The sequence below is a fragment of the Pteronotus mesoamericanus genome, unplaced genomic scaffold (assembly GCF_021234165.1).
Source record: "Pteronotus mesoamericanus isolate MK-2021 breed Mesoamerican mustached bat unplaced genomic scaffold, CSHL_Meso_final contig_82, whole genome shotgun sequence".
Taxonomy (NCBI): Eukaryota; Metazoa; Chordata; class Mammalia; order Chiroptera; family Mormoopidae; genus Pteronotus; species Pteronotus mesoamericanus.
The window spans coordinates 21,668,002-21,684,567 of NW_026555265.1; the positions used below are offsets into that span (position 1 = coordinate 21,668,002).

The window sequence follows — 16,566 nt, forward strand, 5'->3', positions numbered from 1 at the left end:
TAAATATTGAAGCAATCCAATGTAGAAACAACACTAGGTTTACCATGGAAGCTTTGGAATGTAAAATCCAAAATCAGTAGGACAGAAATCATTGATTCTCAACTTAATGAGAAGAAATTTTATTAAAAACTGTAAATGGAATCTTCTCTACTATAGAAATTGTCCATATCACCAAAAGTAACGAGGGTGGGATAAAGACTACAGGTTCTGGGTACTTAGAGAGAGGGTAGCGGCACAGATAAAGTTAATGTTCTGAGATGTTGTCCAAATGATGTCTCTGATGGGGTAATATCAGTGCTGGTAGCCCCCTTTTTTTTCAAAAGTTTGCTTCATGCCACTTCACTTGTACTAAAGAATTATATCAGTACCTGTTTTCGCTAATCAAAAGAAATTCAAAGAGAATTTTCTCTTTTATGAAAGGCAAAAAGCAAAAGTATCACTGAGCATCTGTTCTGCAGCAAACTATTATGAAAGCCTCACGCACTCCAAGCATCAGGAATGGTCCTGCCAACAAGCTCCTTCCCTGGAACTACACTAAGCACCTCAGAAACAAGCCGTCATACTGAGAACCGTGTCTGTGGGCATCTGTGCTTCCTCTCCATTTATTTTGTGCATCGACCAATGTCACCCCAATAAATTTAATTTTAAATAAAAACTATTTTGTGCATCTGTTAGCAAGATTTGTCCTGAGGTAACTGCTTCTTCCCTTTATGCCATCTCAACTTAAGAAAGGTTTCATAGAAACTCTCTACTTTCGGATAATAGGGGAAAAACTAATACACATAGTATTATATCTAAGTCTACTTATCTGTATACCACACTCCGTATCCTCAGAGAAAATACCCAAAAAAGTCTTAACCTCTTAAGAATTAGGTCATCACATTTACATTTATTTTACAAAAATTTTTCTCCATTTGGTGGAGAATTTTACAGTCTCACAGAGGAATGCACAGCACCCATGCATACCGCTAGTAAATTACCTACATGGCAATCAACCATTTACTGCAAATTCCTTAAATGCAAAGAAAAAGCTTTCTAAAAATACTTTGTTGCCTTGGAAAATTAATTAAATAAATTAAAAAAATAAATGACTGCAATTATTAAATGTCTTCTAAAATATAACAATGCTATAAGTCAAAATCTATAATATAACCAGTTGTAAAATCTACCTCTTCAAACAGATTATGTTAGTTTTTCAAATCACCATTCCCGGATGCACCTCTCCATTACTTCCCCTCACCCACAAGATACATACCATTCTTTCTCTCAGAACTCTTTGGAACCCACTCATTCTAGGAAGATTTCCCTGAGAAAGCAAATCACCTTGATCTATCATTTCCCAAAATGCTATTCTTACTTTTCTCATTGTATCTAAACATCTCTCATTCATATAATGCCAGCAATTCTCTAATGTGATTCAACATTCACTTTCTGGTCTATATGTACACAACCTGTATCTTGTATGAAAAGCTCTTACACATTATCAGATATGTCTGAAACACTCTTTAAAGTGTCTAACAACAACAAAAGTTGACAGCTGATTAATAATAATTTTAGTTGTTAATCAAGATTGATAGTAGAGAGTCTACAGGCAATAAAATGTTATTAAGATCCACTAATAATAAACGAGTAGAATTATCAAGCATAAATAAATGGCAAAATGCATAGAAAAAATTATTATGAAGTACATTTTAAGGCAAAGACTAAAAACCTTAAGGCTAAGACCCCAGGTCTCATATAACGGAGGGTTTAGATACGATACCATTTTGACTTAGTGGTATAGAGTAAGGAACAGGGAAAAGCTGCAGTCTTCCAATGAGCCTTCTGTAAAGTCAAAAATCTATAGAAATACAGACGAGAATGTAAATATACCTTCCATCTATACGTTTTAAAATAACGTTGGAAGACCACGGAGTTCTGCCAAGAAACCTATACCTAAGAAATTATAAAACAATACTATTCAGATATATATTTAGAAGAGTAAGAAAAGCAAAAGAATAACACATTAAAAACTAACTACATTACTTCTGAAAGGGTATGGATTACAGTACTGTTTGGGTAGCTATTACAGTCTCTGGCAGGTTTCATCCACAGGAATCATGTTAACCAATGCTGCATTCTTTGCTTTCTATAAAACTTGTCATCTGAGAAGGATACACCTTTAAAGGAATAGTAATCACAGATACTAACCAGGCTGCTGCTTAATGTGATTTAAATATCTAAGGCACCTTATCACAAAGTAAACCATTTATTTTCAAACTCAAAAACCAAAAACTGAACACCAGTTCCTTAGAGAAGTTAGATCCCAGTGATAGTATGTTCTATATAAGGAGATTTCTAGTCACTTAAATAGTTGAGCTATCGTAAAACTTACTTGGTTCTTACTATCTCACATTTTACTCCACAACCTGAACACTACTGAATTCCACTAGACCATATTATGAAGCTGGACTTCCATTTCTGTGTTTTATGATGTATAATATCAGGGTGCACTTTTTTATTGTGGGTTATCACGTGACACGCAAAACAGAGGAACACATAATCAGATACACCAGAAAAATCTAACAGCTAAAAAGGAACTAAAACAGCTTGGCAGCACATGCTAATTCCCTTACAAAAAAGCATCTGAGCCTTGCTATCCACACATTTCATTCTGTTTCATCTACAATCATTTTCTTTTAAGGAAACAGTGGAATGTGTCTGTATAATGGTGAAGAGCAAAACGTGTGGGATCAGATGGGCTGTTTTCAAACCCTCACTCCACCCAACTAGCTAACTGACTCTAGGCAAGAATTTTAACTTTTCTGAAACTCACTTTCCATGCTGACAAATGAGGGTAAAAGCAATGCATTCATTCCTAATGTTGTATTTAGCACTTTGCTAGGTAGATAGTAAACGTGTTCAAAATTTCAGGCTTTGTAATTACTATTGTTAGAAATACTATTATTGATTCATAGTCCTTCAGGTTCAGTGGGATTGGACCTACACTGTATCAGTTCATCATACAATTAATCACTTGGTTTTTCTCACTCATCACATTAAAATATATGATTAAATATTATGTATATAATTTACATTATTCATACTCTATATGTTTAACATATATATTTATAATCATATGTTTAAAACATTATGTTAAATATATCAAATATAAAATGGTGAAAGGGTAACTTTAAAAGGGTTCCAGGAAATGGTGAGCTCCTGGGATTAAATGACCCTTAATAGGAAAAGAAGACCAAATAACACTATGAATTTTGTTTCCTGTCTGACTATATTGAATCTAAATAAAAGCTATCCTTATAATGCTTCTATTTTATCCTAATTCATCAAAATTAATAGCAACTATCTGGTAACTAAATGTCCATCCTTTCTGCATAGTATCCAAGTGAAGACTCTGCCTCTCTGGTATTTGCATTAGGGCATGTTTAGATTTTAACAATGTATTACTAAATTCATTAATTTCAGCAAGTTCTAGTTCCAAACTTAACACCAGATTGCTAAAACTTTCACTTCCCTTCAAAAATGATGGCGAAAAACAGATGAGTTTATCTTTCACAGCCTGTACAAGCCAGTTTACTTTCCAGGGACAACTTGTTAATTGAATAGTCCGCATACACTGCAATTACTTCCTAAACCAGGCAACTAAAGTAGTTTAAAGCTACCCAAAGGTGTATAGTTAACACCTACAAATGTGCTTTAACTCACTTTGTTGTATACATGAGCAAGCACCATCTTAGTGAAGCTTCAGAGTAATAAAGCTGGCCTTTTAAAATCTAGGTTGAGTAAACAAAATCAGCTTTAGATCTATGAAAGTAAAAAGTGCAGACTTATATTTCCTTTATCTAGGGAGAGAATTGTAGGCAGACACTATTAGCCAAACTAAAAGTTAGGACATCATGAATGCGGACAAAAAAAAAAAAAATCACATGTTAAAACAGAAAATATAGCTCTGGCCAGGTAGTTCAGTTGGTTAGAGTGTCATCCCAATTTGCCAGGTTGCAGGTTCAATCCCTGGTCAGGGTATGTAAAAGAATCAACCAATGAATGCATAAATAGGTGGAACAACAAATTAATGTTTTTCTCTCAAATCAATAATTTTTTAAATTTACTTAAAAAAACAGAAAATATAGCACATAGTATGCAGATTATTTCAGTTTGGAGGTCAAATTATTAGACTTCATTTTTCATTAGCACCATAGGATGCCAAATGATCTTGAAACAGACATGTTGTTGCCTGATTCACTTTTTCTTTGGCCCCATTTTCCTTTCAAACTCTACCTGGAACTGTAAATGGCATAAAAGGCCCTCAGTCATGTTAGTGGAGAGAAACTAAAGTCAGGTTTTGGTTTCCTCTTTTGCCAACATCCAGGAATGAGGTTACAAAGTCGAAGTTTTTTTCATAATGGTGCATAAATTATGACTATATATATCATGCTAAAAAAGACTTTATGAGCATATAAACACTTGGTATGTGCATTGAAGTTTTAAGTTAAATCAAGAGAAAACATACACCTGAAATAATTATTAGAGTACTAAATAGTCAGATATAACATTTTTGTTATTCTTGTTTATTCTATTTCCTCACATTAAAAGAAGAATCTACCGGGCAGTGGGGATACAACCTGGGTCTCTATTCTCAAGCAGAACTTCCTGCAAATAATTTGGGGGAAAGTTCCAAGGATTCCCTGCTCCTTCCACTGCTGACCGTGGACAAGCTGTCCCTGGTTCTCAGGGCATGTACAGATGAGCTGAATACACACTTTGAACTTGCTACTTTCTGAAATCCAATCAAGAGCATTTGCAAAAGTGTAACCATGAGCTGCTACTGCTGGAAGTGCTTTAAAAGTAGGTTTTCTAGTAAAGACTAACATGATCTAAAAAAACAGAGCACCAGAATACTCTGTATTATTAGGACTGGAAGCCTACAACTCCCTGTATGCTGCATACAAATTGACCATTTGACACACAGAAAAATACTCCCACTTAACGCAGAATCACACGGCTCAGTTGACATTTGCTTGTAATCGCTGAAGGTGCTTTTAATGTTTCATTTAAGTGTCAAACTGGGTGACAAGCATTAAGCTTATAGGCTATTTAACACCAAACTTGTGATCCAAGAACATTTTTCTACAATTGTTTACCTTCTATACACTCTCTCCTAAATAATAAAATTAATTAAATAAACAGATATTCTTTTTCCAACTCTAAGCCACAGAGAGCTGTGAAGGCCACAAAGGCATTTCTTTACATCAAGGTAGTCAGAAAGATGTACACAGTCTTGCAGTTCAAAATATTCCTTTATGTGTGGAACAACATTGTCACAAGATGTTTGGAAGCCAAGGAAAATCACAGAAGTAAGGGGATTTGTAGCAGCCTGTTTTGGCTGAAGGAAAATGAGACAGCTCTCCCATGAAGCAAGCAACATGACACCTTCCAGTATGAGAAATAGTCTTTACCGTTGGTTAAAAAAAAAAAAAGAGAGAGCGAGAGGATAAAGCAAGGAAGTGGAGATCAAAGCTATCTCCCTGTACACTACAGATAATCTTTTTTTCTTCCTCTTCTTCAACAGCAAGACTGAAGGGAAGGGCTGAAGGTGGTGGGAGAAGGGGAATAGGAAACCATGCTAATCCAGAATTGTAAAGAAAGGAGCTGGCCTTTTGATCTCCACAGGATGGCAACTTTATTGGCTATGCCTAAGCAGTTTCCAACCAGCTGATCAACCAGGTATTAACGCTCAACCTTTCCATGATCAGTAACCATGAAGTGAGTCATCTGTGAACATCAGTCAAGCAGAAGGCTCATCTACTGCTAAATGACCGCCAGCCCCCCGTCCAACTCAAAGGGGGAAGAGCAACCCCAGGGGAAATGACTGTTTCTCCTGATGAGCACCAGTTATTTGCTTTGGGGCTCACAGCAAAATCTTTGCTCAAGTGTGTAAGACTGAGGAATGGCATTCATTTTCCAAAATACAACTTGGAATCTCTGCACATCTGCATCACTGTTTTGACTTCTGTTCAGTCTTCGCTTTTAAAAGCATGCCAGAAGATGCAGCTGCAATAAGGTCTGAATATGAATAGGCTGGATGTAATGAATTAATTGTCTTGCCTGGTGATCTAAAAATTTACAGACCAGTTACTTTATGGCAGGAAGAGGAATGCCTCCCTTTCAGATTCTCAAGTGTTCAAACCATAGTCTTATTTAGGTGGAATTTTTGGAAAAGTTTTAAAATTTAAAAAAATGATTGCACACTACACTTTCATATTTAAATTCTTCATTTTTCTTTCAAAACTAGGAACGCACACAGTAGTTAAGAGTTTTAGAATCCTTGGTTCAAATCTGTGCTCAGGCACACCTCTAACTCTCCACGATGTAGTTTCCACAACCACAAAACAAGGATAAGGGGATATTGTACTAGTAGCATCCCCCATGTCACAGGATTTTTATAAACATTACATAATAACTGTGACTGTTCAATAAATGATAGTCATATCTTCAGTACAAGAGTAGTAGTTGTCATCATGAAGTTTACTATAGTACAATATAACTCAAAATTCATCTCATTGTTTTTATTATTTCCTTCTCTTTATTAGTCTTCTCTAAGCAAAAGTGTTATATAGAAAATAACTACTTAGGTTTTACTCCTCTATAAAATGAAGTAGTCAATATTCTAAAGTCTTATTAAGCATAGTTTTAAAAAAAAACTATTCTATGGCCTGGGCTGGGTGGCTCAGTTGATTGGATTGCTGTTCCCATAAACCAAAAGGTCACTGGTTAGATTCTCGATTCTTGGCCAGAGCACATAACTTGGTTACAAGTTCAATACCAGGTTGGGGCTCATACACGTGGCAGCCAACTGATGTCTCTCACCCCACCTTCCACCTTTCCTCTCTCTCTCTCTCTCTCTCTCAAATCAATAAACATATCCTAGGTAAGGTTTTAAAAAAAAAAAAGGTATTCTACTATTTTGTGAATTTATTAAAGATTTAAACATTTCAAAATGCTTTGCTTTAAAAATGCAAAATGTCTACATTATATAGTTGTTAAATACAGAGCATAGATACTGACATCAAATTTTCAGAAATCCATTTTTCAGAGATGCTGTGCAAGCTCTGTGTGGTCAGGGGGTATACTTAGGTTTAGGTTGCTCTACTTCCACTCTACCTCTTTCGATATGTTAAAACTAGCTAAATTCAGGATCTATTTCTATTAACACTTCTCTAGACTTCTGCTTCTCGTTTCAACCTTTCTTCTTACCAAACTTCTTAATTTACTCTATAGATGAACGAACATAGGTCTAATTTTAAATTGAATAACAATTTTGATTTCCTTATATTTTCCTATAAGAAATAAAGTTTTCAAGGCAGTCATACTTTTATTTTAAGAATCAAACATTTTTAAAGGAGTTAGAAATTAGCATTAAGCATCACCTTAGCATCTTTGGTTAGCACAGAAGATGACACGTGAAGATGCACCTATTGATGATCTCCAATTGATAAGCTGTTATCATTTCTTCCCTATTTTATTTTTGTTGCCCAGTATTGTAAATTATAGAGACCTCCTTGAAGTAGAATATACAAACAAACAACTGTCTTTGCAGGTTTGAAATTTGGCATTTTGCACCACTTTACCTCACACAAGAATATTTCAAAGACTAAGGAAAAATTTCAGGTAAACTTTCTGTTCTAAAAACATTGTAATAATAAATATCTTATGTGTTAGAAGACCCACTATCAAGAAATAAGTATATTTTCAAAAATATCATAGTGCTCAGATAAATACATTTAAAAGCCAGAAAGTTTATAATGAAACCAGCAAGAACTTATTAGAATTCCTGAGGAACCTTGCCAAAGAGGAATGAAGGAGAGAGGAAGAAAGGAAGTGGGAAAGTAAGAGAGACCAGAGACCAAGATAAGTGGTTCCCATTGTGAAACTTTTCTTAAAAAATGTTTCTCTTCAAAAGACAAAGAAAACCCTCCCCTCAAGGAAAAAAAAAGATACATAAATGAGCTTCCGCTTCACTTGAAATTCAGATCTCACCCTAAATTTGAATTGAAATTCAATCACTTTTCCACTTAGAAGCAAATTTGAGCAACTGGAGTTGAGAAGAGGAAGTCTATGAAGGAATCACTTCCTGCAAGAAAACGCACATTTTTTTCCAATGCTACCCACTGTGCTCCCTTCACCAAAAGTCCAGCTATCCATAGGAAAGAACTCAAATATACAGACTCACTAAAGAAATTCATCTTAAATTGAATTTTTAAAGAAATATCCACTTTTTTCCTTCAAAATTTTAGTTTCCTAGAATAAAACGTTATATATTATAGCATTAGGTTACTAAATAAAAGGCTACACAAAACAAACACATACCCTTAAATATAGTATTTGATGTTAAGTATTACATCAACACATCAAAATGAAGTTTATAATATGTTTGAAGAAAACTGTAGGACCTTGTTAAGTTGGCAATCATGTTAAAAAGAAAAAAGAAAAAAAGAACTGACAACCAATAGATGCCTTTACAGGTTAAATCTTGTCGAAGGTACCTTACCCCCAGTGCACTTTGATTTATTTAAGCTCACCACATTTCTCTTAAATACACTCCATTAACAAGTGATAGACTGTGATCTTATGCTTGAGGCAATACGTGAAACAAAATCTGTCAAGAACTTCATTCATTCCCTGACCAGGTGTCTTGAGCACACCCAGCTCTACTTATCTGAGTTCTGTGAAGTTTTATTCAAGTCAATAGTGTAGCTTTAGAATAGCACACTGCCATGAAATCATCCCAGCAGCCCAGTGACTTGACTGGCCTCCTCAAGTTCAGATTCATAGCATGAGTGAAAGTCATCAGAAGAATGATTAAGAGCCTCAGATTAAATATGCACTTCTGACCTGCAACCTGGCCAAAGAAGAAGATAAGCACACCTACAGGAAAACGTAGGTTTATTCAAAATCATCAGTGGTTTACATGGAGAATTGAATTAGAAAAACAAAGCCAGAAATCAAATAGGTCTAAGATTATACCTCATCTATTTAACTTACAAATCTCAGATACTAACTACTCTTCAAGTTATTAAATCTGAAAGGAGAGTACACCCCCTCCCCAGATATTTCTCCAAGTGAAGACAGAATGTGCACACTGAAGCGGCCAGCTCTTAGTGATACCCTCCCTAATAGTGTGATCCTATCTTTAATCTACAGCCATGATAAAATGTCCCAACATATACAAACTCAGCTCAAACAGTGACTAATGACCATTAATCCCCCTATCTTCAGTAATCTGCCCCTCCAGTCATTTATCACACTGACACTTTACTTTACACACGTGAATAAACTTTAACCGAGAAGGTGAATCAACAAAAATCTCAAAGGTATCTGAAGCTGTAAATTAAACTAGGGGGAGACACAGCAAAGAGGGACAAATAGAGAGATCAGATCTTAATGTTTTTGATTTGCACCCATGGCCAGGCTTGGAGGGGGGGGAGGGTTGGGAACTATGCAATCATTCACATATGCAAACTAAGAAAAAAGGACGTTAGAGAAAGGAGAAGCTGGAAGTAAGAAGAGGTGGCCTCAAGAGTTAGGCAAATCTATTGATCCCTCCACTGTGACAAAGATCAGATATCCAAAGCTGGAACTTCAGTTTTCTGTTTTCCTCAAAGGAATAACAATTTAATGAATTTCTTACTTACTTTAGTTGCAGATTTTCCTTTTAGCCAAGAAGTATATTTCCTGGGCTGAAATTATTTTAGGCGCTTATTTGCTATCATTTACCTGCTGTGTATTTTTATTTTCCATATTTCACTGACTTACATAAAATCCTGGGTCAAAATCTAACCCACGGCCGTGGACCACAAAATGCTCAAACCCACCTTTCAAATTGTTTCATAATCATGCAAATTGAGTGACTTCAACCTATGGGCCTTGATGCAACTTGAAGCTCAGTATTCCACTATAAAAAAATTCCCTGAGGTGCAGTGTGTGTGTGCGTATGTTTTAAAGCCTGAAATTGGATCCTTGATTGAAACCAGAATCTACCAAAAGGAAAGAAAGAAAAGTTGAGTCGTGGCTCTGTTCACTCATAGTAAAAGTTTCTTAGGGAGTGTAAAGAAAAAAAAAAACTATTTGTAAGTATAAATACAGTGTATACTCCTATGTCAGAACGATCCCATTGCAGCATCCTTCCAACACTTCATCTGGAGAGTTTCAGTACTATTTAATTAATCCCCCAAATCCTAAATTCAACCTTCTGTTTTCCCTTGCCAATGAAAACTCACAGGCAACTAACTGTTCCCTTTCAGATACTTGCAAACGCCTGTTTTCCTTCTAAACCCAGCCAGGCAGAGTAGCTAGTTTATATCCTACAGTAAGAAGGAGTTATTTCCTGAAGTTTCTACAGAATCGAATTTAATTACAGACTTTGGTTACATAAAACAACTACTAATAACCCCTTGTGCTCTGAAGAGGAGGGGCGAGTTGGGGGACCAGGTTCAGGAATCCAGGCGGGTCTCTGGGCCATAAGATCCCCGGGCGCGCACCTCCCTCCCGAAAAGAAGTAGCCCTGGGATGAAACTCACTTTAGCTCATTCTGGGGGCCCTTGATCACCGCCAACCGCTGCCTCCTCCTATCCTCGAGCTCAGACCTACTTTTGCCAAGAGTGATCTGGGCGTGCCCTGAACTTGGCAAAAGGCCGAGGTCAGCGATCAGGACTGGAGCGGTCTTGGGGGACAGGGGAAAAGGGACAACCCGAAGTACGAACTAGAAACCGTTCGGCCCGAAACTCTGCAGGGACCGAGCCCCTCCAACCTGAGGAGGGAGAGGTGGATGAAATGCAGTTCGGGGTTTCATTCGAGAAGTGGAGAAGGGGCGGATGCAGGGTGAAGAAAGAAGACGCGAGGTTACCTGAACAGAGACAGATTAATCCAAAGAGGTAAAAGTGTGCAGGCTCCGCGATCATTGTCCTCGGGTGGATCCTGCATACAGTCTCATGCCAAAAGGAGGGTGTAGAAGTGGGGTCCCCAAATTTATGAAATCCACACCACACACACTACACACAAAGGCTTAATATAAGCAACGTGGGTCAATCCGCCAGGAGTTTTCAGGGTAAATTACTTGTCGACCTTTCCGGACGCTTGTCAGTCTCTCAGCGCACTTTGACGAGTAAGAATTCCAAGGTTTGCCTTCTCTGGTTCCAGGGTTTCCGGGGAAGCTTGGCCACTTCCAAGGACCATCCAAAGCGAACAACAAAGAGCCGAAGCAGAAGAGCAGTTGTGCGGTTTCCTGCTTCCACCGTCTTTCCGAGCCTCCCGGCGTGCGCCCCCACACTGTGCGCCTAGCGCCGCGGCGAGGGCAGGCGCGGAGGCAGCAAAGTTGGGGTGTGCGAACGAATCGGAAAAGGCCAAAAAGTGCTTCTCCGTCTCCCGGCGAGCCCAGTCAACAGCTGGCAACTCGCGGCGAAGTCAGGCTGGGCAGCGGCGGCAGCTCCGCGGGACGGGCACGGGGTGCCGGGGGTGTGCCTGGGTGACTCCGCGCGCTGGGAGCGAACGAGGGGGCGGTGCGGCGACAGCGGCTGCCTGGGCGGGCCCTTGTTCCCATCACTTGGGTGATACGGCGGGCGCCGGAGTCAGCAGCAGCAGGTCCGCGGACACACGCATGCCTCCCCCGCGCCTCCAGTCCAGCGCGGCGCTCACCATCGCCCCCGGCCCCTCGCCCGGAGGGGCACGCGCCCAAGGCACCCCGACCTCTTCGCGGCTGGGGTGCTGCCGTGCAAACTTTCTGAGGGTGGCTTCCGCAGCCTGGCTCGGGGAGGTGGCAGGGAGGCAGCTCTGGATCCCCTCCGGGGCGGCGGAGAGGGGCGAGGAGGAGGCGGCTGCGGGTGGGAGCGGGAGCTGCCACGGCACACCCGAGACCCGGCGGGTTCAGCCGCGTCTGAAGTTTCTGCTCTCACGCTGCCTCTTCCCTGGCTCACTTGCTTGTGGGTTTTCCCCACCGTCCCCGCGGCTCCCAGTTTCCTCCCTCTCCTCCCTAATCCAAGAATGCTTAAAGGGGCCGCGCGGTACTTTCCATGATTCACTCTACCTTGTCTAGCAAGTTCTGGTCATTAACATTTCCATACACCCGCCGCCGTGGCCGACTGCGCCCTCAGGTGAGAATCGGACTGCTCGGGATTCACAAATCCAGGCGAACGGGAACTCGCCGTGTTTCTTTCGCCACCCTTAGCTCCCCTGCACCTTTCTCCAAATGGAACCTCCCAGCCAAGGACTTCAAAAATCCTCCTGGTCCAGCTTAACCTCTTCTTTACCGTTTCCAGGAGTTGGAATAAACTCTCAAATAACTCTACCCCTCTCACCCTTCCCCATTACCATTTTTAAAAATCAAATTTAGACAAACAAGCCTAGTGGAGGAAGTAGCAAAATGATTATCTAGAGCAGTGATTTCTAACCAGTGTGCCACAAGAAATTTTGAAACATGCACTACCTGACTATTTAGTCAGGGGCACTGACCTCCTTTCTTTCAGATCGTCAAATAAAAATTGACAGCCAACGCAACAGTAGCAAAACTATACCTATTTTTCTTGTCAGATGGGCAAAAACTATAATATACTTTTTGTTGTGGCACAGAATTTTAGTAATTAGTTTATGTGTGCCATGAGATGAAAGATGTTGAAAATAGCTGATCTAGACTATATCTAGATAATAAGTTGGCACTCTAGTATAATAATCACTTTCTTTTAAATTGTAGTTGTTGAGGTTCATGTTGAAGTCTCTCCCGTTCCAAGGCACATGGTGGGCTAAAGGCTCTTGTCCCTGTGTCTCACTGGGGAGCCTTTCCTTCAACTTCAGTGACCAGGTATTATAATGTTAACAATGGGGAATTAATTAAGAAAAAGGGACAAAAGCGAAAAGCATCCTTGACTACACCAGAATTTAGCGTTTCAAAGTCACAGTGGCTTTGACACCCTATATATACACGCACACCCTGAAATCCCAATCTACCAGCTATTAGCTCTGTTACTATGCTAAATCTTTTCAGTTTTCTTTCCTGAGAAATAGGGATTCTTGAAATATTAACAAGTTTGAACAAATCATACCAAAAGTGAAACAAACCTGACACATCTGATGGGCATTCTTGCATTTATTCATTTTACTTTCCTGCTATTAAATAAGGCATTGTATGTGAAAAACGTGAGCTATAGTGTGTACCATAAATAGTAAATATTAGTATTTAGAACTATTCTACTTTTCAATAAATTGTTATCTACAAAGTTATGTACAACAGTTTCAAAATGATTATTCGGTACCTATCAAGATATACCAAAACCTGCTTACACTGCCTGTGTCTGGAAAGGAGAAATTCATGATAGACAGAAGGTGGGCATGGATCGGCTCTTTTCTATATACTGTTGTGCTTTATTTTTTTTTTAAAGTTAACACATGCATTACCTAACAAAAGATAATTTTTAAAGCATATTGTACATTCATTTTGGTTGCTGCGGGCACAACCAATGACTTTGGAACAAAACTTTGTAGGAAAAAAAAAAAATAATCTGGTTAACAAGCACCCATCTCTGAAAGTGAAGGATAGTTTAATCCTGAGAAAGCTGACTGAAAATTCAGTAAACATGCTAGAGATAAGATATCAGAGACTCCAACCATAATTTTTCCAGCAATAGAAAATAAGAATGTGCAGCAAATGCTGAAGAACATACATCGATTTGGTCTTTGTGAAAGCGTATGTAGTGAGAAACATAGACTAGTGTATCTTTTTTTTCTTGGGATAAAATGTGCTTTTAAGATAAGCTTACCTAGAAATAGAAAATAAAAAAGCTAAAGCATGGTACTTGAGAGAGAGAGAGAGAACCCTTCAAATACGTACATCATGAGTGCACTTAAAGATTCTGGACTTTAACTTAGTAAAAGATGTATATTTTTAAATATGAAGTAGAATATTTGGAAAGATCCCTATTACATCATATTCCAAAAAGGATCTATCTCCTGGTCTGAGAAGTTTGCTAAGATTTCTCAAGATCTTCAACTCATATATGTTGATCCTTTCTTCTTCCCCTGCCTCATTCAAAGTACTTTTCTGTTAATTATATCAGTAAAAGTGGCATCTGAAGACATTTGTGTTCAGAAGGTATTATGGATCTATATTAAGTAAAACTCAAAGTACCTGGAAACTCTTGTAACTACTTTCTTTCACTCACTCACTCTGACCCATGCAAACAACCATTTAATAAACATCATCTGTTTGAAAGAAATAGTAAAGGGTTCTGTAGGGGCAAGATGCAAACAGCAACTGATTCACCAGGACCTCAGAACTCATACTATAAGAAGCTACACAAGCTCCAAAGTGGAACCTGTCTGAAGAAGTAAAAACAAAGCGTCACTGGGGTTAAATGAGAGCTCAGTACGTTCCTGGGGATGGATGTATATAGCCACTTTTCCATTTTTCCTACTGAGCATTGAATTACCTAGGAGAACACATGAAATGCTCAATGTGCCTGTAGGGACATGTGTGCAAGGGTGAGTGGGTACTCAGGGATAGGCACCTATGCATGCCAGGTCTTTAGGCATGCACAATAGAACTCTGACTTATTCCAGACTGGTGGGTTGGGAAACAAGAGCAAGATGAGGAGAAAGTACTTAATTTGCACTCAGAAACCCTATTCTGATCACTATGTAGGAACAAGTCATCATTGGATTCTAAAGTTTCATATAGGGAATTCTGATCTCATTTGGAGCTGATGAAATTCAGGATCCCTAACATGTCTCCTTGAGAATTTTGAGGAAACCTGAAAATAACACATGCCAGTAGTCCTGTGAATAGGGACGTCCCTTGACAGTCAAAATTCTGGAGCAGCAAGGATCTCTTGGGTGGATCTGATCTGATTTTATCTTTCATGGGGTTAATTACAGGAACTCCGGACATAACAAAACTCCCAGAGTCTCTGCAGGGATTCCAGATATCACTTACCCAGACCAGAAGGAGCAGAGTGGAGTTCCTAAGGAAACTACAAACCAGAACAGTTCTCTTTTTCCCTCTTAGAAAGGAGCCCTGGACTCAGAGGGAGCCTGGGATGAAGTTGCAGGCGATCTGTGGAGACGCCACGTGACACACAGAGCTCACAGAAGGCTGCGCTGCATTCTTCAGCACACCATCCCTCTGGGTGCAACGGCAAGCTTAGCAATTTTTGCATGAAATTGCTGAATAATCTGTGCAATTTTTGGTGTCTAAGTTAATGAACTCAGATGAATATAGGAATAATTTAATATTTGAATATTTTTCTAAGTTTGGATAGACAAGAAAAGACATTTCAGAAAGTAAAATAAACTCTTATCTGTTGGAACATCTATTGTGTTTCCAGAAGCTGCATCACTTTAGTAAACATTACTCAGCCTATGCCATGCTGATACTGTAGTAATATGTCAACCCTCACTCCTGAAAATCATGATTTTCAGTTTTCCTCACTAAACTTCATATGGCAGTTACCTGTGAGAAAAATTAATTTTTCACACTAGCTGTCATATGTGTGACAGCAGCAAGTCACATGTATGGTAGGATATAGATTTTTACATGCAATGGGAGTTTGAGGAAGAAGGAATAATTCAGGGCTAGAGAAATAAAATAAAAATGAAAGAAAAGAATGCTAAGTAGGATTTTAAATATTTGTAACTTTATTCCTATTCATGAAAGAGAATAACGTTTACCCTGGTGCTTTGAAATGTACATAGGGCCCGTTTTAACAGCATTACTTTGGTTTGTTTCTTTCTCTGCCTTTTAAAATGGGTAATTGTGTGCCTCAAATCAGGAACCATAGAGAGAGGAGATTACTGAAGACATAAGGTGCAGTCAGTCACCTGAGCCCATGTTTTTAATGCAGGAAAGGCTGGGATGGAACCCCACTGACCTCACCTATGCATGTGCTCCATTCTCACTAGCAGTCTCTGAGGCTCATTAAAAAATATGAACTATGATACACTCAAGTTTGCTGTGGAGTTACTCTGACTCTGCTTGTTTTTCAGCATGACAGCATCTTGGGGACATTATAAGATGTTCTAAGACTCGCTGATCTATTGCAAAGTCCTTCTGACAGAGCCTGGCGTCTTAACACATTGTGTATCACGTAGAAATCTCTTAAGACAGACGGCACGATCGAATGACCAAAAAACTGCAATGCTTTATGGGTTCGTGCAATCATATAGTTTTTCGTGGATTGACCTGCACGGTTTCCACCAATGAGATCGCTTCATTCGATGTGGACAAGACAGTGTGTTGACATCTAAAGTCCATAACAGATGGAGCGTGAAAAACGAGAAAACTCTTGAGCGTTATGAAATGCGTTAAGTATTAGTAACACGGGTCTCACCAGAATTTACTCCTTTAAAGTTACCGGAGTTTTAGGAGGTAAAGGAAAGGACACCAGGAAGTAGCACTAATTAAAGGCGCTGGTTTGGACCCTTCACAAACTTCTGACCTACTTCTCACCATGATCATGTGAGGTGGTGTTGTTTTCCTCATTTAGAGATGAAGTTGAGAGAATAAATTGTATCACAAAGTTTAGA

At 39.0% G+C, this 16,566-nt stretch overlaps 1 protein-coding gene across 1 annotated transcript in view; it reads right to left on the bottom strand.

Annotated features, from left to right (window-relative positions):
• Positions 1 to 11,148, bottom strand: part of ROBO1 (roundabout guidance receptor 1) — a 390,902-nt gene extending 379,754 nt beyond the window's left edge. Inside the window, exon 1 of the mRNA XM_054585231.1 lies at positions 10,904 to 11,148. Coding sequence (XP_054441206.1) covers positions 10,904 to 10,958 — 55 coding nt within the window. The 5' untranslated portion in view covers positions 10,959 to 11,148. The remainder of the gene's footprint in view (positions 1 to 10,903) is intronic.
• Positions 11,149 to 16,566: the final 5,418 nt, after the last annotated feature.